General features: G+C 29.7%; 2 protein-coding genes and 1 long non-coding RNA gene across 13 annotated transcripts; 1 reads left to right on the forward strand and 2 right to left on the reverse strand.

The window, feature by feature from the left end:
* Positions 1-40: 40 nt before the first annotated feature.
* LOC123209304 lies at positions 41-5908 on the reverse strand. Of its 9 annotated transcripts, none has more exons than XR_006501020.1 (12): positions 5700-5908; positions 4900-5436; positions 4679-4806; positions 4390-4493; positions 4203-4303; positions 3488-4103; positions 3174-3294; positions 2050-2984; positions 1552-1836; positions 886-1024; positions 234-338; positions 41-122 (listed from the first exon to the last, which is right to left on the reverse strand). It is a non-coding gene; the product is annotated as an uncharacterized LOC123209304 (long non-coding RNA). The 9 variants fall into 9 exon arrangements; XR_006501022.1 differs by having other exon boundaries at positions 60-122; positions 261-338; XR_006501025.1 differs by lacking the exons at positions 41-122; positions 234-338; positions 886-1024 and having other exon boundaries at positions 1354-1836; positions 4900-4969; positions 5324-5436.
* Positions 5909-11832: 5924 nt separating this feature from the next.
* On the forward strand, positions 11833-14082 carry LOC123197588. The gene is made up of 3 exons (XM_044611909.1): positions 11833-12160; positions 12268-12487; positions 13420-14082. Exons 1-3 carry the CDS (start codon positions 12029-12031, stop codon positions 13791-13793), a joined length of 726 nt encoding a protein of 241 aa, XP_044467844.1. The 5' UTR covers positions 11833-12028; the 3' UTR covers positions 13794-14082.
* A 2613-nt stretch (positions 14083-16695) lies between these two features.
* Positions 16696-21207, reverse strand: LOC123198032 (ethanolamine-phosphate cytidylyltransferase-like). Of its 3 annotated transcripts, none has more exons than XM_044612612.1 (10): positions 21111-21207; positions 20200-20639; positions 19125-19360; positions 18624-18781; positions 18444-18515; positions 18286-18353; positions 18004-18124; positions 17661-17726; positions 17438-17560; positions 16696-17134 (listed from the first exon to the last, which is right to left on the reverse strand). In XM_044612612.1, exons 2-10 carry the CDS (start codon positions 20553-20555, stop codon positions 17042-17044), a joined length of 1293 nt encoding a protein of 430 aa, XP_044468547.1. In that variant the 5' UTR covers positions 20556-20639; positions 21111-21207; the 3' UTR covers positions 16696-17041. The 3 variants fall into 3 exon arrangements, with proteins under 3 accessions (XP_044468547.1, XP_044468538.1, XP_044468552.1); XM_044612603.1 differs by lacking the exon at positions 21111-21207 and adding an exon at positions 20888-21103; XM_044612617.1 differs by lacking the exon at positions 21111-21207 and adding an exon at positions 20888-21100 and having other exon boundaries at positions 16696-17117.
* Between the last annotated feature and the right edge of the window lie 4370 nt (positions 21208-25577).

The following is a 25577-nucleotide window of genomic DNA, read 5'->3' on the forward strand; positions in this document are numbered from 1 at the left end:
GCATTAGAGCTATATCAGCAAGAGTGAGGGAATTCAGTGCCTTAATTAAACGAGCATATGGCAAGTGTCTCTTCTGCTAAGTTTCCATCAGCATGCAACCTTGCCAATCCGAAACTGCCCACCTGTTTATGATATTGATAATGCATAATCATTAATATTGCAGTAAGGATTTTGATTGTCACTATTTCTAGGAAAAATTTAATGAATCAAACTTAATAGACTATAAATTCCACCTGATATCTATGACCTATAAATTCCACCTGATATCTAAGACCTCTTCAGCTTGTCTGCTATTCTTTTGTTGCTACAATTCCATGCTCTGTATTCCCCTGCATTTTCTGTTACAGTTTTCTGATGTGAATCTAAACAAATTGTATTGTGATTATTGTAAGGGGGCATCAAGCCATTGAAGAAAGAAAAAAGTATTTTACATCCAAATATTGTTCAAATAGTATAAATATTTACAACTGAATTGAATTCTTATATAAACATCCCAAGGTCTTACATTGCTAGGAAATGAACATTGAACACAATTCCCACTTTGATTTGGTAGATAGTAAATTGCCTCTTTGAAGCTCACTAATTAATATTAAGTTAATGTTTAATTTCATTGTGTTCATAAAAATTGATGAACAGGATTCACACCAGCATGCATTGCAGAATCAAGTCTCATTTCATGCCTTTTCAGGTAATCTTTCTGTTTTTTCTTCCACCACAATTAATTACACTTTGGATTTTATCCATCTTTAGATAATTAAATCAAATTTCATTTGTAATAGAAAAGATGGCTCAAACTAACTAAACCCACCACATTGATAGAAATTGACCAAACCAAAAAAAAAGAATATCTAAGTTATGATAAAAGAGAAAAAGTGCAGCACATACCACTGCCATGAGCACACTTCTTTGTCGAACTCAAAGCCATTAGGGTTGCAGCAGATGGTATCGACCGGAAGGGGGGGGGCGGTGTGGGGTGGGAGTGTGTTGTAACACCGTTGATTTTAACAGGAAGACCTTCCATGGCCTTTATGTAAAAGTAAAGATAATAGTAGGGTGTCTTTGTGAAAAAATAAAAGGTAAAATTACCATTTAGGTTACACTAAATTTAAAAAATATTGAAAAAAAACCTTGCAGCCAGCCAGATATCCCCTCACTTTGAATAAAATTATCATAAAAACCCTCCATACTTGTAAAATTATCGTTAATTTCCCTTGTAAAATTATCGTTAAATTTGATCAATTAAGAGAAAAGCAATCTACTTCACAATTTTATTTATGTTGTATGGTGATGACTCGAATTCTAAGAGAAATCAGACCAACAGCTAAAAAAGATAAAGAACTTGTATAAATGAATAAATTGAAGACATGATATCAACCTCATGAAAACTTGAATTAATCATAACCTTCTCTTCTCAATCTCAATATAAATAAATAAATAAAGAGCACAAACGTCAACATTTAACAAGAATAGTAAAACCATTCTTGAAAATTTTAGTACATATGCTGATTTTGTTCTGTAAAAGAACCATATAGAAAAAGAGTATCCACAAACCTCAACTCTTTCTGAATCAAGTCAGTCATAGACTTGAAGCTCCTTATCTTCTGGTCCTCCAAGATTCAGAATTAACACTCCAACCTTATCTGCTGGGGCATGTGAATGGGAATGGTATTCTGCAGCATTTTTACAGTATGTGCTTACTCCAACTGCACCAAACATTTTCCCTACTAGATTTCCCTTTTGAGCCCCGGCAATGCTAGTTTTTTTAAAAGTTGAATCAGAATTTAGATTAGCAAGTGCTTGAGAATATGGTTTGCTCAGATCATGCAAGCGCCTGACCTGCTAACAACAGAAGTTCACTTAGTCATCATCTGTGAGTATAAATCATTAAATAGAATCCATCAAAGTTTACCCCAACAGAAAAAGTCTAAAACAACATAATAATAATAGAAAAACAGAAAACATATGAACAGCCAATGACCATATCATTGAATGTTTTACAGTAAAATCATGTTCTAAAAATCACCCAATAACGTTAAGCAAGAATCTCACAATGCAAAAAAACTTGCAGAATCATCCAAGACATTGCTGACATGAAATCCAAAAAGAGAAGATCTTGAGGCATGGATATAATAGAATATATATTCCTTTTTCAGAAACTTTCACTATACAAGAAGCAAAAGTTGCCTGCGAGCCTGTCTATTGGTCTCACTGTAGTCCAATCCAACTGATGACAACCTCTTCCCACAGGTGGCATTTGATTCATCAACAGCAAGAATACCACCCACTCTGTAGCCTCGGCGCCCACGCAGGCTAGTTGTGCACTAGCTCCCTACTAGCCCCGGGCTAACATTGCAAGAATACCCCATTTTTATGTAAAACAAAATAAATCTGTGCTATGTCTCGGTATTTTTATCAAATTATGTTCCGATGTTTGAAACTTTATTCGATGAAATCGCTAGCTCATATGAAACTCAACTATAATTCTACTTTTTTGACACACTACTCTAAATGGACTTTAAAGGAGAATATTCTTGATTGCAAGTATCATTTTTGGCGATGACAGCAAAACAAATTCTAAAATAGAACCAAAGAACATTCTGATAGCATATCTCGCAAAGCCTTGGTTGTCTGCATTGGAGATACATGATGAAGGAAGACATGCAGTTGAGGACAAGTACACATCCCCAGTTTTGAATGTCGGATTCAAAAGCCAACTCTCTGTACTCCATGTCAATCTCATCTTAGGTTTTAATGTGTTCACTCACAATGCTGCAATCATAAAGACTACAATTAATTTAGTTCGGTAGATAGCCATTTTATCGCTCATATCTCCCTGACTGGAACTGCAAGACAACCCTTGACACCTTTCTAGCTGAGCCCAACAAGAACTTCATCAGTGTAGGGCTTCAGCTATTATACCTCATTCCAACATAGACGTTGACAGGTAAGTTCTTTTCTTCCAGAGCCATTCTAAATGCATGTGCCTGCAACAAGTTTTTCAAATTACAAATACACAATATTACAGACAAAATTTAAGGACAAAAATTAAAAAAAAAAAATACAGCACAGATGTTCTAATAAAAAAATTTAGAAAAGAAAAGAAAATAGATAAAGTGCAATGAACAAACATGGCCCAAACATTAAAAATGCCACAAATAGCATGACATATCAACCTGCTCATCTGTTATTTTACACAAAGGTGAGCCACCTCCTATGGAAGCATATCCTTCTTTACTTTTGTCCTTGTAGAACAGAAATTAATTTGCCAAGGGCCATTGAAGGAACCGAAATAACCTGGGAAGGCATATGATGTCCTTTATCAATAAAATAAAAGAACATTTGGTGTAAAACTAACATTTTAAAGATACAAATATAAAAAGAGATAATAATTTTAAGAGCAGAGAAAGTCTGCAAATAAATTAAACAAAAATGGCTGAACATCGTGAACTGTCTCTGGTCCTCCAAGATTCAGAAGTAACACTCCAACCTTATCTTCAGTGGCATGTGAATGGGATTGATATTCCGCAATTCCATGCTCATCTCAAGCTACAATTCCATGCTATGTTTTCCCCTGGATTTTCCATTTCAATTTTCTGATATCAATCTAAACCAAGTATGTTGTGATTATGGTAAGGGGTAATCAAACCACTGAAGAATGAAAAAAGTATTTTACATCCAATTATTGCTCAAATAGTATAAATATTTACAATACTCAAGGCCATTGCTACAGTAATCCTGATTTATGTGGATAGCTTGTTCACTTTTTGTATCATCCCCTGCTCAAAATACTACTTTTGAATAAAGCCAAAACTAATGCCATGGAAAGGAAAATCATCACACTATCCCAAGACAGTGGCATCGTCATGAATTCTCAAACAAGATCTCACAATTCATTGTCGTCTTCATTGGAGATGTTCCTTTAGGAAGACATAGCAGTTGCTAAAGGTAAGGCTGCTAGTATCGCATATGCCAGATCCGTGATATAGGAAGATGTGCACTTGACGGAGGGTACACATCACCGATTTTGAATGCCAGATTAAAGAGCCATCTCCCTGTACACCATGACAATCTCTTCTAGTGTTTCTATGTGCTCACTCAAAAAGCTGCAATTGTAAATACAACAATTAATTAAACTCTGTAGATAGCCATTTTAGTGCTCATATCAACACACAAAATTGTTATTTTTGTAACTAATAACGTACCTGACTGGAAATGCCAGAAGATTCATAACACCTTATTGGCCAAGCTCAACTAGAACTTCATCACTGTAGGAATTAACCAACCAAACAATATAGTGCCCAACCTAATAAAGAGGGAAAAAAACTGAGATCAAGAAAGTTGGTGGACAACAGTTGCCAAAACTTATGAAATTGGGTTTTACAATCATACCTGGTATGCCGGAGTATGATCATTGCCAAAACATCCGCTTTCCAATTTTTGCACTCCTCCATCTGGTCTTTGTATGGATGACCAGCATTCTCAACAATGACTGACTGGTACTACATGAGCCAAAAAGAGTATCATTACATGCAGTTCCACATCTAGAAGTCAAACAAAGGTTGCAGAGGGAAAAACTCATCAAATGACCACAACCCAGGAAAGTCAAATTAAATATATGTACTGATTTTGTGCTGCAAAAGAACCATGTAGAAGAAAAGTATCCAGTAATTAAATGCACCTCCTGAGGCCTTGAGAATATCTCCAACGCTTTCTAAATCAAGTCAAGCCATAGACTTGATGTAACTTTCACGGTGATAACAGGACCATTTGATAGAACCAAGCATCCCTGATAGGTAAGCATCTTCCCTGACATATTATTCTCACTCAGAAATGGGTTATTATATACAAATTGATTTACTACAGGCAAGATTACAGAATATACTAAAACAGAAGCAGCACCTCAATATTTTCTTCATAGTACGGATGCTTTACCCAGTTGTAAAGATAGAGTCGTGGATAAGATCCTCGGCTGAAACAAAGCAAGTTTGATCTCAGTTAAACTAGGAACACCATCTTTTCTGATATGAATCTAAACAAACTATGTTGTGAATATGGCAAGAGGGCATCAAACCATCGAAGAAAGAAGAAGGCACTTCACATCCAAATATTGTTCAAATAATATAAATATTTACAATTGAATTGAATTCTTATATAAACATCCGAGGCTATTGCATAGGAAATGAACGTTAAATACAATTCCCATTTTGCGCTTTGCCGGTAATAATCTCCGGAAGCCAGTCTTCTTCTACAAAGCACTAACAAACTTCAGTTGTCAATAATAATTTCACTGTAATTATAAAAATTTGATGAACATGATTCACACCAGTATGCATTGTAGAATCTAAGTCTGAGCTGATGTATTTTCAGGTAATCCTTCTGCTTTTACTTCTCCTCCTTCTCCTTCTCCTTCTCCTTCTCCGGCTTCATCACTGTCTTCTGTGATTCGAACAAAAGAGAAACATTTGATGAGAGCTGTTTCAAATTTTGAACACATGTATGCCAGCATAATAAGGACAAATTTCAAGCCCTGCATAGCAAGGAGCAATGCCAGTGAAGCCCCAAGAATTTAAATAAACATCATCAAAATTTTTCATTTTCAATCGATATCATAAATATCTTGCATTATAATCAGTATTATCAAATTTTTTGCATTTTTGTAGCCGTACTATGCATTCAAATCCAGTAAAAGAGAAAATTACTGAAGCAAGAAGCTTAGCAGCCAAGTATTATTATCTTCAAGATGGAAACAGGGATGAATAGTGCCATTCATGTCGAGATAGAGACTGTCGAGCTCAAAGGTGTTACTGTTGCGGCGGTGGTATCTACCGGGACCCTAATGCCATTGACTTTTAACGGGAAGACCTTCCTTGGCCTTTATGAAAGTACAGACAATTGTGGGGTGTCTCTGAAAAAAACTAAAAGATAGAAGCTATCATTTAGGTTACAATAAATTTAAATTATTAAAAAATTATCCGAGAGCCACCGAACAGTTTTTGCCATTTGTCCATATTCGTATTGTATTAATTCAGCTTTCAAGTTAGAGACTCTCAATCCTAACTAAAATCGTATTAAAATTTTCTAACATAAACAAATATTACCAGATTCGAGTTAACCTGATCACTTGAAATGACCTAAAATTGTCTAATATTTCTTTTTAGGTAAGTACTTTTAACATTTTAATTTGTTTATTAAATTACTTCCAATTTATAACTAACAATGCATACAACAATAATCTTAATACTCAAATCTCATTTTCAATGTAAAAATAAAATAAAATAAATTTTTTAAGAGTAAATAATTTTTTTTTCACTTTAGGTTTAGGCTAAAAACATTTTTTTCACTCCTAATTAGGGACGTGGATAACCGATTTGATGTAGTTTGATAGATTTTTCAAACCAAACTGAAAAAAACGATTTAAAAATTTTTCAAACCAAACCAGATCAATTTGGGTTTCAAACCAAATCAAACTGAAAAAATATGGGTAGGTCTTATTTAAATTATGGTTTTAACTATAATTATCAGTACCCATATATTTACGGTATATATGGTTATTGTATCTTATGATATGATACGATATAAAGAAAAAATGATACGTATCATAAGGTGTATCGAATTAATATGATACAACAAATATATCATATGATGCAATACATATTACTTATACAATAACTTTTTTAAAGAAAATAATAATATATTAGAGGTATATATCAAATTTTTAAAATGTTATGGGTGTTTGTAATATTTTTCAAAATAATGACGTCTCAATTATAATAGTTTATTAGAATTTATTATTTTAATTTTTAAAAAGTATATTAGATAATATGATATACGATATGGTAAATTGAATTTTTGATATATAATACAATACATTATTCGACTATTATAGTTTAAATCTTTTAAAATCATTTTTATATATATATATATATATATATATATATATATATATATATATATATATATATATATATATATATATATATATGTTGAATTATAATTTTCTAAAATATAATATATACATATAAAATAAATATAATAAATATATGTAATATACATGTACAAAAAATAACAAAATAAATATGAAAAAACAATTTTACACCTAATTGGTTATTAAAATATTTTGTCAAATATAGGATTATATATATATATATATATATATATATATATATATATATATATATATATATATATATATATATATATACACACACACACTGTTTATAGTTTGAAAATCGTTCAAACTGCAACCCAAACTAAAAAAAATAGTTTAAAAAACTTTAACCCAAACCGAACCATTTTACAAATCAAACCATAATTTTTAAACAGTTTGATTTAATTTTACGATTTAAACTAAATTATGCACACTCCAACTTCTAATTAACATAAATAACACTCTTCCACTCAAAATCAATATTACTTTAAAAAAATAATGACATAAGGATAAAATAGTAATTTTACCATATATTAATTTTGAAAAAAAAAACTTTTATAAGACCCAAAAGTTATATATATAACAATTTAACCTTTAAAAAGTTTAAAAACTCACAAATCAATCTCTAAAATATTTGGAAACCCTTATGTATATTTTAAAACTACTATATAGTCTTAATAATTATAATATAGTATTTATATTTATATTTTGTTTAATTTTTTTAGAATATAATTATTATTTTGAAACTACTAAAATATATATTGATATTTCAAAATTTTTTAAAAAACCTAAACTTTTTTAATTTTCAATTTCCCTATGCAAAATTTAAAAGGACCTTCAATATTTTTAAAAAGTTCATTTACTACCTAATATATAGTTATACGATAAAGACACCCTCTCTCCTTCTCTCTCTCTCTTCTCTCTCTCTCTCTCTCTCTCTCTCTCTATATATATATATATATTATAATTTGAATATTTAAAATTTTGTTACTTTGTGTTCATTTAGAGTTATATCAAAAATCCGACTGTATAGATAAAATGGTAATTTTATTTTTTAACATTCTTTTTTTATTAACATAGTTAAATTTTGGATTAAAAAATGTTATTTACACTTAATTTTAGGTGAGAATGTGTTATTTTTGTCAACTAAAAGTGAAAAAGTATTTTAAACCAATATTTGAGTGCAAACATGTAATTTACTCTTTTTTTATTTAAAACTTAATAATAATCAAAGTAATTATGACCATATGAAATAAAACTATAACCAATATATAAGGATTTAACTATTATTGATACTTGTTTTTCAATATTTTTTTAATCCGCCTTCAACAAATTACACTATAGTAAATATTTTTTCTAAAATTTATATCAATTAAAGTTGTGTTGGATTACTTTTGTGTCAAACCTTACCCAATCTGATTTACTTCGAATCGTATCAATTCGATTCGAAATAAATTTCATGTTTAGAAATCTTGACCCTAACTTTATTTTTTAAGTGTTGTGACATGTCAAATTAATGAGTCGTATTGAAAATTGTCAATTCTAAGCCAAATATCCCTTCTGATTCAATCAAATAATCACAAAAACTCTCAGAGGGTGTTTGATTTGGGTAATATTTTATTATCAAAATAAAAAGATTATCTTGAAAATAGATTACTTGATATAAATGATTATTATGTTTTATAAAATTTGATAAGTATAAATAATTATTATGTTTGGTTAAAGGTAATAAAAGATTACTAGTAAATTACTTTATTTAAATGTCTTTTAATATAATTATTTTTAAATATTTTTTTATATTATTTGTCATATTAATTAAAAATAAATTTATTTTTGTCTTAAAAAAATAATAAATAATAATATAATTATTATAAAATCAAAATTACTTTAGTAATCTTTAAATACCTAAAGTAAAGGTAGTAATCAGATTACCACCTATATTACTTGTCACGTCAGCATTGATAATAGAATATTACTGTAATCTTTTATTACTGACACACAAAACAAGGGAATAAAAGATAGATTATCAAGATAATCTTCAAAAACTGGAACCAAACGACCCCTCAATACTTGTGAAATTATCATTAATTCCCTTGTAGAGTTGTTTCTCTCCATAGAGTTATATCATACCAAGCAACATTATTTACATATACTTTTGAATATATAATTAAGTACACAAATGATATGTTATCACATAAGTAGATATTACTTTTTTCTTGTTTTAAAATTATTCAATTATATAATGACATTTTTTTGCATACATATTTTTCTATAAACAATTGTTGGAGAGTTAAGGTTATCCATCCATCATTCTTTAGTAGGAAAAAGATTTATCAAAACTTTCTTAAATTTTGGTATTAGTTGTTCTCTATAACCAAAGACCTTCATACTTAAACATTCATACATATGAAGTTTTTCTAAAATTAGAGATGATAATTTCAATCCAAATTAAGACTTTTGTCTCTAACGGAGAGAGGATTCTCCAATAAAAACATAAAAAGAGAATGAGACAAAAATGAAAAATATTTTCGTAATCAGAAATGATAATATATGTGTCTCTGATTAAAACGGGGATGAGAAAAGGTATAAGACTCATACCACAAATTAGGTCAAATCACCTCTTTCATCGGATTGATGATTGGTCCAATTCCTGAAACATTAACTAGGACACAGAAGACTTCTTTGGCCATGCCATGCCATGCCATTGCACTAATTTTTATGCATACTCCATCCATCTTTTGATCGAAAAAAAAAATCGAAATTTAGTTTTCTTATATCTCAGTTCGATCATGAATTGCGTACATGTATGAATGAATAATATAATAACAATACCTAAAAGTATCTAACCATCACTTTTTTCAATTATTAAAGGGATTGATTTTTTATTATTTTTAAGATGCTTAATTTTTAACTTGTCTTATTAAAGAGACAGAAGGAAATTAACTTTTGTTATTTCCTATTTTATGTACAAAATAAACACAATTGTAATATTGTTATATTTTCTTTTGAAAACAAAATAATTAGTTTGACACATTCAATAAGAAATATTGAAAATTTAATCTATTTAATAGAAATATTTAAAAGTTTGATCCATCCCATAGGAAAATTTTAAAGTTAAACTCTTCAATAAAAATAAAATTTTGTTACTTCAATACAAAAAAATGATAATTCGATATTTTCATATGTTATCATCTCTTTCTTTCTCCTCTAACTTGTATCACGATATGCATGTAACTTTACATGTTTCTTATGAGTATAAATCGACATGAATAATGATATAATTGTGTTAAAATTAGCAACCACTACTTCTTCTAAAGGGTATATTGTATCTTGGTTTTATTTAGGATTGGATTCGAACTGACTCGCTTCAATGGAGCTAAACTGAAGCTCAATAAAAAAAATATATTATTATCCTTTTCTTTCTCCTCTAACTTTTATGCAACTTGTATCACGATTTGCATATAACTTTGCATGTTTTTTATGTGTATAAATCAACATAAATGACGATGTATTTGTGTTGGAATGGACAACCATTTCTTTTAAAAGGTATATTATATTTCACTTTTGTTTATGGTTAGATTCAAACTGAATTAAATTTGAGTTTAACTCACCTCAATAGAGTTGAGCTTGAGATTGAGTTCATCAAACTCGTTTCAAAGATGTTCGAGTTTCGCTCATTTAAGAGGAGGTGAATTCGAGTTTGAGTTTTGAGTTCGATTCGATATTAAACAATATCATCTTAATGTGTTTTGGTAAAAAACAATGTCGTTTTTGTTGATTCATATCAATTTTTTCAAGCATGTACGTTTCATAAATCAAACACCCTTAAATCTTAAATTCAAACTCAAAAATATTGAACTTTCAAGTTTAAAATCAAACTCACTTAAACTAAACTCATTTCAAACTCATTCAAATTAAATTCAAACTTAAACTTAAATAAACTTTGTTCGAATTCAACCTTAGTTTTGTTGCTTAATTAGTGGACAGGGGGCAATGCTCGTCAATGCTCATAAACAATTTGCCTTGGTACATAAAAAGTGGATTTACAATTCCTTTTATTAATAGAGTTTCTCTGGTAAAAAACAAAAGATTTCTCTTGTAAATAAAATCTTTGATATAGTTTCTACTCAGAATGAAAATTATTAATAAGGTACTAATAAAAAAATAATATATTTTTTTATTAAATAAATTGAAATTATTGGATTAGAATAATTATAATAAAAACTATAAATTATTATTTTAATCTTTTAAAATTTGGTTGAATTATGTGAATGGATTGAAATATCATGATCGTTAGGGTTGGATATGTTTGAGTTGCTCGAACAAGAATTTAATTTCATATCAAATAAATCAAGTTATTGGGTTTGTTTTATAAATAAGCTAATTTTGAGTTAATCTAAATATTTTTGTTTAAATCAAAATAAAAAAATCTAAAATTAAATTATTTTTTAATTTAACTCGAATCCCAATTCGTACTCAATTATTTTAAAATAACATCTATTCGTATTCGATTAAAATTGAACCTTACGCTAATAATAGCAAAAAACACATTTATTAAGAAATAACATTTAAATTATCATTTTTTAATTGAAAAATCAAATTTTTTATTGAAAGAATTCAATTTTTAAATATTATTATTAAATAGTTTACAATTTTGCCATTTTTTACAAAGATATTAAACTATTCACCTTAATTAAAAAATATATATATTATTGAAAATCTTTAATTAAAAATAAGAAAACTTTAATCCTTTTATTAAAAAAAAAGTTTGAAATTTCCATTAATAAATAAATCTAATTAATAAAAAACAAATTCCATATTTTCCAAAAATAAATTAATTATTTATATTTTTTAAAAATAGTCAAATTTAATATAGTTTAGAGAGGATATTTATTATTTAATTATTGAGTCAGAAATTGCTAGTACTCTGTTCTGGATGCCTCTAGATTTCCCTCTGAAACTTCTCCACTCCTTCAATTCTCTCTCTTTCTCTCATTTCATCATTCTTATTCTTCCTTCAACAACGCCACCAACAAGACGTCGAATTAGAGACTCTATTACAAACCACTAAACCCAATTCAACCAACCTAAAAAGAAAAAATGGTGGGAAATGGTAGCAATTACCTCCCCATGAAGATGATGATGAAGAGAAAAGAGATTGATCTTGATGAAGTCAGTGATGACTTTCATGACTTCTCTCTTTCTTCACCAGCTCGGAAGATTCGGCGCCTGGTAATGCTTTGGTTTCTTTTTTTTTAATTTTTTTGCTGGGTTTTTGGTTGAGGGTTGTGTTTGTGAAAAGGAAATTTATGTGGGTTTGGGTAAAATTTCGCATGTAGAATGCACAGTTGCCACCGATTATGGAGGAGGAGAGAGAGCCGGAGAGTCTGCATGTGGGTTCATCGCCGATTGTTGAAGACGGCGTTGATTCGCAGATGGGGGCTTTGGACGACCCTGTTAATGAAGAGAGGGCTATTGTTTTGTACAAGCCTCGAATGCCGTCTTCTCCTAGTATTACTGTGAATTTGGATTCTTTGAACTTGGTTTCTGGGTTTAAGAGTGAGTCATCAAAACCTTTTTCATGTTTGATAGATTCTTTTTTTTTTTTTTTTGGGTATTGATACGACCCATGTTGGTTTTGTTTGACCTATTATATTTGTTGAGAATTACAAGTTATATTGAGATGTTAATAGCTTGATTGTTGAAGACTCTTTGCTGCTAGGGTTCAATTTTGCTATTCAATTCGGGTTTTGCTGTTAATCTTTTTTTTTTAACCTTGCCATATGTGACGAAGAATAAAACTATATGAGCTTACTAACTTATTCATTTAAACTGATGTAGAAGTAGGTGATATAATCATTTACTTTTTCATTCAATTCAATATCATCAAATCATATATTGCCGTGTCAGATTGTGTGAAAAAGTTAGTAAGATTTCTTTGTATATATTGTTACTATAAGTCGAATGGGTTGAATTGTGTGCAATTTGTTGATGGGTTATTATATCTGAGACTGTAGGTGAGCTTTCTGTCCATTAAAAGTTATGGGGAGTCAATTCAACATTAGGTGCTTGCTCTTTTGAACCTGGTAGACGTGCTTTAAGGGATTTTTTTTCCCTTGTTATAACAGGATTTAGTTGATTGTTTTTTTCCGAAATTCTTTAGCTGTCTTGCAATATTGATCATAATTTAGATTACATTAGCACTATGGCCGCTTTCATGCTTATGAGTGAATAGTGTTGAGGTGTATCCTTTGTTCATGATGTGGAGAAAAGGATTGTGATGATAAGTTCTTGATCTTGGATCAAAAGAAGTTGAAATGCATTTGAGCTTCTGCTGTGTAGGAGGCATATCAATTTTTCATTATTCTTTTGGACTTTGTTTTAAGGCTATATCCAAGTTACCTTCAATGTGGAGTTCTGATGTTGGATGCTAGTATGGTGGAGATTCTCAGTTGATGTTTACATTATTGCCTAACTTGTGTGCTGTACAGATCAATTTCTTAGGGGAAGCCAAACCAGGCACATGAAATTGGTAGAAGACGAAGATTATTTGCAAGACAAGAACAATGCAACAACAGTCAAGTGCTTAGCCGTTGTTCCTTGGGTTCCTTCCCAGTTTCCCAATGCCTCTGACCCAGGCACAGATACTTCTCAAACAGAACCAACAGATTTGATGGAAGCTGATAATATGGGGGAAGCAGATATGGACATTGAAGATAACAGTAACTCTAGCATAGGGCAAGGTCACACAAATCAATTTGGTGGAATGAGGGAGGGTGAGAGCTTACCACAACGGCCCCAGCAGCACTGTCTGATCCCCCATCTTCCTCAAAGCACTTCCACACCCATCACCTGGTTCCAGTAACAGGTACTAATAGGGTAAATAAGTTCCTCCACGAAATCTCATTCTAAGTAGGTTTAGTTATGTGAAAGTTAGATCATACTGAAATGGTGACTGGGTATGGTAGAGAAGCGAAGCTCTTTTTTGTGCCCATTTGTGACTTGGGAGTGACTCTGGATATTTGCTTTTTTATGGAAAGCTTGTATAAAGTAATGAAAATGATGTAGTCGTAGTAGTGGAAGTAGTCCCTTTAATATGTTGCCTCAATGCTTGTTGATTTGGTTAACGCAGAGCAAGATGGCTTTTAATGTTCTTTTTGGCTTACCTGCTACGTTAATTATTTTGATAACGAGATCTCAAATGGAAAACTTGAGAAAATGTTGCCTTGCTGAACTTGAAGCCATGAAACTATGTCATACGTAATTGATTGATAGTATCATATTCACATAAGAGTTGTATAAACCTTGAGATATATTACATGTATTAATAGATGAGTTTCAACTAGTTGATGATGAGTAATTAGATCAGTATAGCTGTTAATATCGAGGGTGTGATGGGTTGAGGGGAATAAAAAATTATTTTGATAATCTTTTTGTTCTCGTCAATATTACTAATTATATAATAATATATCAATTATATATTTAAAAGTGAGTATACATTTTGTATTGCAGTTACTTTGTTTATAACAATTTTACTTTGTCTAGTGTGGGAGCTATGCTTAGAGTCTTTTAAACAAAGCTTAGTTTGGAAGAAGGATGAATTAATGTTTGAATTTGATTTAAAAATAATTTAATTTTGATTTGATTTGAATTGATTTGATTTTAAATATTCTAGTTATTTTATTTAAATTTAATCTAATTTAAATTTCTTAAATTAAATTTGACCCTAATTATGTGATGTATTGACCATGTAATATATGTATTATCATTTGCCAAGGTTGTTCCTACCGGGCTTGACTAAAAATTGGTGACAAATCAAGTGTTTATTTTTTTATCAATCTTATAATTATATATTTTTTATATATAATTTATGTACATAAATGATATATTATTATGTGATCGAATATTATTTTACTTTTAATTAAAATTTATTCAATCATATAATAACATATTATTTATATATTTTTAAATTATATGTTAAAAATATGTAAATATAGTTTTATTGTTACTTTAAACGGACAGATATTCAAGTAAATAAAGAGTTAATTTTAATCAAAAAGTTTAATTTTAATGTATTGCTAACAAAATTTGAACCAATGTTTTGATTGTTGATTGTCTTTACTTTTGCAACTCAAACAACCTTTTAGGTGATAGATCCGGTTTTTGTCATAACAAAATCTCATTTCAGTCATCAAATTGGATTGATTTAATAATGAAATGACTGAATTGCATTAGATAACAACTCAATTATTAAGGAGTTAAGTAATAAAGGATTTTGGTAATATAATAGGTAGGGTTGGATTCGAATCAAGCCTGTTCGAGCTTGAGTTTGAGTTTTGTTCGAATAAATATGAAACGAGTCAATCCTATACAAGTTCGATCGAGTTCGAGTTATTTGTCAAATTTTTCAATTAAAAATTTTGATACAAAATAATGTTATTTTGATCAATATATATTAAAATAACGTCATTTTAATAATAACAAACGAGTCGATTGAATTCGAACTAAGTTTGAGCTTGGTCTTTATGAGTTCGAACTCAAACTCGAGCTTAATTATATGTAAACCGAGCTGAGTTTGAGTTCGGTTCAATTTGAATCCAACCCTAATAACAAGAGATAATCTTAATTTTATTATAATTATATTTTTATTTATCAATTTAAAAAAAATCATATTTTTAATTAATATAAAGAATATTTTAAAATAATTATATAAAAAATATTTAATTAAAATAATAAATAAATATTTTTTATTATTTCTAATTAAATATAATAATTATTTATATTTATCTATTTTTATTAAATTTTATCAAATATAATAATAATAAAAAATATTACTTAAATCACATATCCCCTTAGCTTAATTTGATTTACCCAACATGTTATCTTGTTGGAAACTATTTTTTTAATTTTAATTATATGATATCTGTGTGATTGGTTTTTTGGGTCGGGTCAATGGACTCGTAGACCCATTTTGTCGACTGTACCATCTTTTATATCATGTAACTTTCGTGAGTCTTCAACAGGTAGATACATATTCAAGTTCAACTGGTTACTTCAACAAGTCTAGACTTATATTATAAACAATGCACATACAAATTTCGCATGTCAATGCCAATGCACATGCAAGTTTAGTTCAATGAAACCACAACAAAAATGCTAAAAAGATTAGTGGAAAGAAATGAAATTGATATCTAGACTAGATTCAATTTAAATCACGTATAAGCAACGGTAGGTTCCAGATCAATTTGAATCAGAAAAACCAACTCAAATCCAGTTTGAGATTGATAGAGTGAAATTTGAATTCAATTTGAAAATAACTTTAATATAAATTAATTTAAATTCAAATGTTTGGATTAATTTAAAATTGACTTCAAAATCATCAAATTGAGATTCAAACTCGATTCGAAAATAATTTTATTTTGTATTTGATTCATATCAGTTCAAAATCAAATATTTGGTTCGAACTCAACGCATTTTATAAAAACAATCCCCTTTTTTCACTCGAACTCGAATCATTTGATCCAAACTTCAATTCGAGTTCAATAAACTCCAACCAAATCCAATCATAATCATATCTATGATTAATAGTCATTAAAATACTCCATATTCATCCCTTTTCAACTCTTCAAAATGCTAACATACAGTGAGGAAACAAGGTTGTAAAGCATAACATTACCTGATAAACAATATACAAAATGCTGTTAAAATAAATACATAAATGAAGCTACCATAATGCAATCTCATTTTTAAGGGCTCTGGTCTGCAAATTGAGAAAAAGGAGAATGAATATAAAGATATTACCATTGTTTACAACATACAAAAGGAGCTTCAGCTTTATGCAAATCTTCCTTGTTATTAGAAGGGTTCGTGCCTACTATGAGATAAAAGTTACATTAGGAAAGAAAAAAATAAAAGAAACAAAAAACAGTTCATCCAAGTCTCTGATGAGGGTGTCCTCCTATCAACTTGAATCCTTTTTATCTTGTTTACTTTCAAGAGAGATGTGTATAAGACTGTTTCTATAACCTCAACAATAAAAAACAGGCAATTCTATGATGGGTTACGGCGGCATCGACAACTGTGCTGAAAACTTGCCCCTACTAAATTTCTCTTTTAGCTAATCTCCCGAAACAAATTTCTTCTCTTCGTAGTACTTCTGCTCGCTAGCTGCTTTCTTTGCATTGCGTTTCTGCATTTAAAGTCAAGCTATAACGAGTTAAATCAGCACACCTCAAGTCAAAAATCCTGATAGAAGCAATAACTAACGTATGGGGGAAGGGTAGCCTAGAAGAGCATCTGAAAATGCTTTATTTTAATTGCACAAACTATGCACCAGAAACAGAGTTTGAGTCCATATACAGAATTTACCAATCGCTACAACTTCTAATGATCAATGCATGGTAGAGCGATCGCTGATCATTTTTGCATTTCTAATATATTGTGAGAGGCTACCATCTTGAAATATTGTGTATGAGTGTGAACAAGGTATAAAGAAAAACGGTTACATACCATGTAGGCATCATGATTAGCGACTATCCTTTGGGCCACTGAAGTTGTAGTTGTACTTTTAGGACTCTCGAGTAACTGGAAAATTCCCATGCTTTTGGGAACTGCATAAGGATCAGTTTCATCCTGCATAGTGAAAATTATTTTGTATGGATCAGTTTTCAATTGCATGTAGATGAAGGCAGATGTAATTGTTGATCAGAGATTACAGAATTAGTAAGCTTACAGCCAATGAAGAGTTGGTCTCAGCAACTGTCCCTCGCACAACCAAACAGATGTTGAAGGTGGTTATCTGGGAAGTTGAAGAAAAAAATTATTTGAGGATTTTCCGTGAAAAAAAGGTACATGGTAAATCGGAAAGCAAAAGCTACTTTAAATAGATTACAATGAACACCTTGAACACCTTTTAATGGAAAATAAGATATATGATCCAGTTGTGGATAAAAGAAATGAATTTAGAACATCACAATTACAAGTTAAATGCATGGAGCTAGCATCAGCCGAATTAGATGTTTATCCATTACCCATATAAATTATATGTGAAAAGCAAATTTAGATAGAATACACACCATGTCCTGAGTAACTGCCCAAGGTGCACCAATGATGACTTCATCAACATATCGACAAGCCAGCACACTGAGGCTACGCTCATGTAGATGCATGATCGGGTGGTGATTACCTCTGTGTTCACTGCATGAAAAAGCAACCAGGTACCTTATTTGTAAATATTTCCTCTCAGTGATAAAAGGCATAAGTACACACACACACTCTTGCGCTCCGAAATCCACAGTATTCTCAAGATAGATGCAGAACAGATCCATCAGAAGTGAGACAACAACAATTTTAATTACCTCACAATCTGGTCAGTGTGGACTCCAACTAGAAGAAAATCTCCAAGCTGCCTAGCCTTCTTAAGAATCTGAGTAAACACAGCCATAGGATATTATTAAAGAAAGTCACCAACAGGGAAATTACAATGCAGGCACATTAGTGAAGACAGATGTGATACCTCTACATGTCCTGCATGAAAGAGATCAAATGCCCCATCAATGTACACTACACGAGCATTTGGTCCAGGCCCCTTAGATTAGATGAAAGAATAAAGAATTTAGAGATAGATAATCAATCCATGCATCCCCACAAAATCACACCTTGAATATAAGATAAAACTTGAGAATACAGGTAATACCTTGCAATTAGAAAACTGCACAATCCTACGGGATGTTGGCAGAAATTGAGATATGTTGGCACTCTTGGATTTAATCACTTTCTGGGGATTTACGGGCAAGGATGTACCATTACAATCTTCACGAGATTTTGTATCTTCCATAGAAGAAAGTATCCTCCCTACATTTAAATAACTTGTGCATTAGAGGTAGCAGAAACAAATATACTTAGAATCTTCAAGAAAATAGAATGAAGCTCAATTCTGTTTGAGACAAATCTTTCTAAATAAGTCTGAAGTAAAATTATCTAGGTGAAGCAACTTCAGTGAAAGAGAGAAAGAGCAAGAGCATTTTCTATTTAAAAGAAATTTACTCCTCATTTCTATATTTGCATTAAACTCAGCTGATTTCCTAGTCAGCCTAAACAGTGCTGCAGTATTCTCATTGCATCAGAAGAAAAAAATTCTCTTTCCTGGAAAGCATAGTCGTTTGTCACAAGAGATTGATCAAGAGAATGTTAGTACCTACAATATCTGTGCTGGAGACACCTTCTGTGCGCTTAATCTGCTTGTAACGGCCAACTTTCTTTGCCAAAGCATAAGCATCAGTTCCATCTGGAAGCAGACAAGGATCATCACCATGTATGATATAGTCAATCTTGTGCTCAGTGAAGAGACAGTTCATGAACTGCTCAGTAATGGCATAAGGAGCATTGGCTATAACTTCATCAACCCACTTTAATCCACTAACAAGGGCCAACCTAGAAAGTACATCAAGTGTTAGATCAAAAGACGTGTCTCAGTTCATACACAATAACCCAGTGAGCTTCAATAGTCCAGCATACAATCTGCCCACCAACCACAAGGCAAATGATTAGATCATCTTTCAACATTTTCACTGGTGTAATAACCTAACATGTCTACCTACATGGCAATATAAACTCGTCACTGTTTGTACTATATACACAAGCATGTTATGCCTTAAACGTTTTGAATAGCTAAAAGCACTCTTTTTTTTGTAAGTTTGACAGAAACTTGGATATAGACAGTTCTAATTAAATTTCCTTTGGCTCCCAAAATGTCTTTTACCATGATTGGACACAAAATCATTTTTTCATTGTAGACGGATCAAGATTTTTTTTTTTATGGTTCCTAGTGAGTTTGAAAGGCATTTTATCTGTATTAAGAAAACTAAAGTTAACTCATAAAAACTTCATTTCCAGCCTTGCTCAAATGTATAGTTTATAGATACTCTGTAAGTACGTAATAAATCATTGACCAAAACAAACGCTAGCATACAGAGAAATGTGAAGGAAGGGATTGGTTCCACCAATCTATTGAGTCACAATTCAAGATAAAATTAGCAGGTAAACACAAATTAATGCGACTATGTTGCTTCTTTAGAACACACTTGCAAATTTAGAAACAAGTAACAATAAAAAGAACAAATCAAAGACCCTAGGGATGTAAAGAAGCATTGAGGGTCAAACTAGAAGACTTTTGGAGGAGAAAGTACCTAACAAAAGCTCATTGGATTTGACAATTGAATCAAATTACAAAACAATAATAAACCAATTAGCAAGACAAACATGATAAATACCTCTCCTCCTTGGACAAGACAGGGGGTCCCTTATTTGCGACGATCTCCTCATCACTAACAACACCGACAATTAATTCATCTCCCAAATCCTTCGCCTGCCTCAACGCATTAGCATGGCCAAAATGCATGAGATCAAAGCAGCCATCCATGTAAACTCGCACACGTTTCTTCTTCTTACCTTTCTTATTGTGAAAGATCCCAGAATCAGACCACAATTGGTGCAATGAAAAAACTCCAATTCCTCCAAAATAGCTGGTGGACACGCCTAGCAACGCCACCATGAGCATCAGACCTCCAAAGAAATGTGTGTAGTAATACACCCCATCCCAAATCCAGCTGTTACTTTCGTACTCCATTCTCAATGTCCCACCTCAATTCCTCACCTTCTAATTCTAGATTTATACAAACCTCTCCTTGCTTAATCAGAGGAGACACCAAACCTGCAAATTTTAGGCAACCAAGAACACATATCACCAAAAAAAATTTTTAAAAAAAAAACAACAACAACGATGACAATATTTGAATATTCTAAATGGGATATAATTATTACATGAGAAAACAATCATTTCAGAAAAAAAAAAAACCAAAATGAAAATTTGAATCTTTCAATGAACACACTAAGATACAAAAAAGCAACGACAAAACCAAGAATTTGAACACAAATTCAAAGCTGGGTTCAACAACAAACCTCAAATCTGAAACATACGCAGATGCTAAAATCGCAAATTGAGTACAAATCTGAATCCACCCATCAAAATGCACGAAAAAATCCCAAATTTAAAAAAAAAACAAAAGAGTTCTTCAAAAACAAAAACAAGGACCAAAAACAACAAAACAAGACTCAAAAAAAATTCAAAGATTCAAGCATTGTTCAAAGAATCTTCAACCAGATTGAATCTCGTTTCATTGACCTGAAAAACCGGTCTCGTTTTGTGCTTCGGTGTCGTGTCTCCTCTTTATTCTTCCTTCAAGGAGCCGCACAAATATTGCTGGAAGCCTTCTTAAAAAAATAATAAACTATTATTAATATATTTTTTTAACCCGAACTTTGATGCAATCATATTCACCCTCTTAAGTTTGAAAAGTTTATTTATCCTCCCGACACACAAAATTTCTATCTTTTTTTACTTATAAAATAATATTTTGATCGTAAAAATTATAGTTTTTTATCCACCTCTAGTTAACAAAGTTACTAATGGGACTAAAATTTTGTTCCCATTCATCGACCATTATTCCTCTCTCATTGTTACTATCTTTATATCGTAAATTTCCTTTTCTGAAGATTACATTAATAGTTAATACTTTGTAATCTCACTACCTTCTCCTCTTCCATAGATTTCTTCTTTGACTTTAACAACTCCTTCGCCTTCCCACAACTCAAATTCAACTTGCAACTTACATCTCCTTCTTCGATCTCCTTTCCACCTCAACGACTTCTCTGTTTTTTATCTCCGTCAATTCACTTCTAACCCACAACTCACATCTTATATTTGGAACATGTTAACTCCCCTTGGTGATTTCTAACAACCAAGATACGAGAAAGATGAATAACAGGAAAAAAGAAAGACAAGAAGGAAAATCATAAAATGGTTACGATAAAAATGTAATTGACAGTAATCATATTATATATTATACAAAGTGACAAAAAATTATTTAATTGGTAAATAATAAAATTATTTACACTTATAATAAATACAAATTTGTGTATTAATATTAATTTGTTAATATATAATTCGATGATTTTGAACTAAAATTAAAATAAAATATAATCACATAATGATACATTATTATTAATACATAAATCAATATTTTTTTTCTAAATACGTATAACGTTACTCATTATTAAAACTAATATATCACTTTGATAATAAAAATTTTCAAATTTAAAGAATAAAAATGATTCTATCAAAGTTTGGGTTTGAAATGGTTATTTAGCCTTTTTTTAAAAAATAATAAACCAAAGTTTTTTCATGAATTTGACGTTGCCCGTGTGGCCTCAATGGTCTAATTCCATGCCTTGTGCCCTACTTCTCCTTTTAAATTGTCTTACTATTCTCCATTCTTTCACCCTTTTGTTTTTTTATTCAACTCTAGCAACCCTAATTTAAGCTTTATTCCGTTGACACTTTTCCTGAAATTTCTTGGAGGATCCGGCGAGTATGACTTTTTCATAAACCCGGGTATTTCTTGATCGAATAATATTATATGTATAAATTTTTTTGATAATAATTAAAGAGTAATATTATTTATATTTAATTTTGATCGAGTCATATTATATATAAAAATTTCTATTTGGTTTATGTATATTTAGTGTTAATAAAATTATATATATAAATCAATAAAACTATATGTACCCACTTTGGGTACATAAATATATATACATTTATATGTGTCATCATGTGATTAGATGATTTTGAATTAAGAATAAAACAATAATCAATCATATGATGACACATATGAGTGTGTATACATTTGTGTACCCAAAGTGGGTACACATAGTATTACTCTATATAAATAATATATATAATTTTATACATAAATAATAATATATTATTATGTAATTTGATATTATTTTATCTTTAATTCATTTTTATCTAATCATATAAAAGTTATGTGTATATATATATATATATATATAGTATTACTCATTCATTTTTAAGTATTTATTTACTTACTCAGATTATATATAATTATAAGATTAAATATTATTACATAATATTTAATTATATAATGACATATTATATGAGTACTTAATTAGATAATAAAAATCAGCGTATATAATTTTATTGATAATTTAATATTATCAACTTCAAATATAAATTATAAATAATATTATACATATTTATAATAAATAATATATTATTATATAATTAAAAAATTTTAAATTAAAGATAAAATAAAATTTAACCATATACATCAATTTTACTAATAGTTATATTATTTATAGGTTAAATACAAATAAAAATAATAATCAATCAAATAATATAATCATATTATGATAGTGGTGCGTATTCCTTACTAGATTAACTTAATTCAAATCCTAGAAACTATAAAAATTTTGAGTCTCCAATTTTGTCAACTTCATGACATATTAAATAAATGGATCAAATGACGACTGTTTTCCACCTAATGTTTAATGTAGACTCAATTTTTTATTCGTTAATTATTAAAAGTTTAAATATTTATGCATTTGTTGAATTTTGTTTTTATTATCAGGGGTAAAATTGTTATTCATCAAAATATTAAAAAAATTAAAAATTTATCATATTTCTCCTTTAAATTTAAAAATCTAACAAATTTTTTTCATTCAAAATTTGAAAAATCAATATTCGCCCTTAGGGTTTTTTCAGCCACCACTACTGGTGCTCAAAGACAGTGATGACGACATTTTTCCTCCCTCTCAGCTTGTCTCTTAGTCTCGATAAAAATAAAATGTCTTCGTTTAGAGACAAAGAAATGTCTTCGTCTATTGATGATAGTAAAAAATGAAGCAAGATTAAGAGAGAAGCTGGGAGGGAGGGAGAACACCACCGTCGCCATCTCCAACTATGGGCAGTGGTGGTTGGAAATATCTTAGAAGAAAATGTTGATTTTTTAAACTTTAGATAGAAGAAAATTTATTAGATTTTTAAACATAGGGGAAAATATTATAAATTTTTAATTTATTTAAATATTTTGATAAATGATAATTTCACCCTAACAGTAATAACAAAATTTAACAAATAAATAGATATTTGAATTTTTAATAATTAATAAATAAATAATTATATTTGCATCAAACTTTGGATGCAAAATGGCCATTTGGCCTAAATTAAAAATTAGAGAAGTATACAACCAAACAATAATTGCAGTCTAGTGGCACGGTGCATTCAATCACAGGTCAATGTGGTCCAATAATTATTTAAACTTTAAACATCAACTTAAACCAAATTAATGATCGACTCTCGGCCTAGCTGGTTCAATCGATCAATTTGGTGTGATATAGATTTTAGAATAGAAATGTCATTTATTAAAAAGTCGTATAAATTTTACCATTTTCATATTGGATATGTAATTGTTATTTTGTTTATAAAGAATATGTATGTAAATTTTCATAACAATAAAACTATGTGTACACATTTTTAAATATATAAAATAATATATTATTATATGATTAAATAATTTTAAATTAAAATTAAAATAATACTCAAATAAATAATAATACATTATATATGTATTCTATTGTATACTAAAAATATACGTGCATAACATTACCCATTTCTTAATACTAATAACTCAGTTATGGTTCAATCTATGGTAATCTAATTTCTTGCATTGTGTCACATGATACATTTGTTTTTTGCTATAGTCGGGGAAGGGAGGACGGCTGATGGCCAGAGAAGGAAAAATCGACGTCAGAGGAAGAAGAACAAATCTTTTAGGGTTTTCGTCACTTTCAAACCTTGGGTTGGAGGGAAATGTAAGTTTTTAAATATATAAGAAGAAAAAATGATAAAACTTTAATTTTTTTTTGTTAAATGACGATTCTACCCGTAATGTTAATTGAAATTTTTAATGAAAATTTGATTGTGAGTGAGTGTTTGAGTTTTTCAAAGTTGGTAAATAGGAATTTATGAATTCACTATACTTTGGGTGGGAATAAGTCTTTTGGCCTTTTTTATTTCTATCATATTATGTCATGTGATATATATTGTTATGTGTTGTAGGAAACTTACGGTCCAAGCAAGATTTCAATTTTGTAATTAGGGTTTTAATTTTAGAGGAACGGATCTAGAACATTAGAGACGAATGGTCAAAGTAAAAGTTTGAAGTTTAGTGTATGAAATTGACACATTTATACAAAATTGAAATTAAAAAAAAAAAAGGAGGGTGACCACTTGGGTAGGTCCGTCGTTGATTTGACTCAATGTAAAAATATAAAACTATATAATTTAATATATTTTATTTTTAATTTAAAATTATTAAATTATATTATTACATATAATTTAAATACATAATATTTTAAATTAAAAATATATAATTTTATTATTTTAAAATTAAAAAAAAATTTTGTAAATCAAACCGGGTCAGACTTACACAAAGCTTAATTCTAAATTAATATGAATCTAAAAAATGTTAGCTTGAAAACGGTAAATTAAAACTTAAATTTAATTTTCAAATATATATATAGAGAAAAAGATAAGACTTTTCTATTTTCAAATGAAGGCTATGATCTATAAAATTAAGATAATAGTAACTGGAGTTATATTTGAATTAAATTAATTTAATTTTGAAAGTTAATTTGCTTTGGTTTGACTCAGTTTAAACTTGAGTTGAGTTTGAATCACGAGGATTGGTTCATTTTTAAAATCGAGCTAAACTTAATTTTGAGGTAGTTT

Source organism: Mangifera indica, chromosome 2 (genome assembly GCF_011075055.1).
Source record: "Mangifera indica cultivar Alphonso chromosome 2, CATAS_Mindica_2.1, whole genome shotgun sequence".
NCBI classification, from domain to species: Eukaryota; Viridiplantae; Streptophyta; class Magnoliopsida; order Sapindales; family Anacardiaceae; genus Mangifera; species Mangifera indica.